Source organism: Dryas octopetala, chromosome 4 (assembly GCF_963921425.1).
Source record: "Dryas octopetala chromosome 4, drDryOcto1.1, whole genome shotgun sequence".
In the NCBI taxonomy this organism is placed as follows: domain Eukaryota; kingdom Viridiplantae; phylum Streptophyta; class Magnoliopsida; order Rosales; family Rosaceae; genus Dryas; species Dryas octopetala.
Window position 1 is genome coordinate 9,437,117 of NC_141369.1, and position 1,613 is coordinate 9,438,729.

A 1,613-nucleotide genomic window follows, 5' to 3' on the forward strand; every position below is an offset into this window, starting at 1 on the left:
TTAACTTCCATCGAAAAATTTAACGAAAACTGGTCATGTGTACAACAAGTGACCACATTTACAGAGGCATTTCAATCCGTTCATCACATTTTTATGTGACCAATTATGTTAATTTTTGGATGGAAGTTAACGTTTGTAATGCTTTGGTACAACTTGAAAAATTCATGGACCAAATTGACACTTTTTATAGTTAGTAAACTAAATTGAAAATCAGTATAAAGTTTGTGGACTATTCTTATATGTAACCCAAAAATCTATATTGTTCTTCTACTATCGGTATTGAAAGGTTGTTCGTCAAGCGTTCCTGTTTCACATTCAGCCTTGAAGATTTTCTGCTACTTAACTATTAGAATTTGAACCATATATTTTTACCTACTTTGCAAGAATATAATTTCTTTATGAATTTGCAGCATGTTGTTGTTGTCAAATCACTGGATGAGCGTCAGCATGTTGTAGTTGTCCTCTTATCAAGATATTAATCTAATCAATCTAATCAATCTCATCATCACCCCTGCAGCAAGTTCTTTAGATACTTCTCCTATCATCCTTGTTGTAGCATCACTTTGCTGCTCCGTCTATTTAGTCTACCGTCATGACTCCAATCATCTCCAACTCTGTTTCGATCAAGTTAGACAGACACAACTATCTTCTTTGGCGTTCTCAGATCACACCCCTCATCCGCAATCGAGGACTTATGGGAATTATCGATGGTTCAATTCGATGTCCACAACCTTTTATTTATGACAAGAAGGGTCGTCTTACTTATGCGATCAACCCAGCTTCTAATGATTGGATCTTCAAGGATCAGATAGTGCTTGGGTGGATCAACGGCTCTCTCACAATTATTGTGCTTGGTTCTGTTGCAATGAAAACCTCTTCTCATGCTACCTGGTCCTACCTTGAAGGAAAGTTTGCCTCTCACTGACAGAATCGAATTGTGCAACTAAAAGGAGAACTCATAAATACACATCGAGGTGACTTATCGATTACAGAATTTTTAGAGCATGTTAATGCTATTGTCGATGCATTGTCTCTTGTAGGCTCATAGGTGTCAGATACTGAACTTGTGGCTGTTATTCTTAATAATGTTGGGCCTTTATATGAAAACATGGTCAGCTCCGCCCAAGCTCGAGACTCTCCCATCTCTTACAGTGCCTTAGAATTGTGCTCTGCACATAGAGGGAGATGAAGCAGAGTAGGTGGTGAGGCGGAGAAGACGTATGAGAAAGAATTTTTTTTATTTTTTAAATATGATATTTAATCCTTTTTAGAAAAATGATTGTTTTTAAATTTTTTCAGATACTCATTTTAAAAAATAGTCTACCAATTAATAAACACATTATTAAAATTTAAAAACAATCTTGTGTTTTTAAATACAGGAAACAATTTTTAAATAGGATACCAAACGGACCCTAATTAAGTTACCTGCTCCCACATGCTTAGCACAGAGATTTAAAATTAACAAGGGTAAACTACTTTTTTGGTTCCTGTGTTTTGGCTTGAAATCACATTTGGTCCCTGTGGTTTCAATTTTATCAATTTGGTGCATGTGTTTTATGTTGTTTGCAATCTTAGGACACAAAAGGACCAAATTAGAAAAATTGAAACCATGA

The 1,613-nt window shown here is 35.5% G+C and overlaps 1 protein-coding gene across 1 annotated transcript; it reads left to right on the forward strand.

The window, feature by feature from the left end:
• Positions 1-592: 592 nt before the first annotated feature.
• Positions 593-925, forward strand: LOC147286608 (uncharacterized). Its single transcript, XM_086240799.1, has one exon. The coding sequence runs from the start codon at positions 593-595 to the stop codon at positions 923-925; it is 333 nt and encodes a 110-aa protein (XP_086096925.1).
• Positions 926-1,613: the final 688 nt, after the last annotated feature.

Excerpts from the sequence above, each read along its gene's own strand:
- LOC147286608 (XM_086240799.1), top strand. The coding sequence starts at position 593 with ATGACTCCAATCATCTCCAACTCTGTTTCGATCAAGTTAGACAGACAC.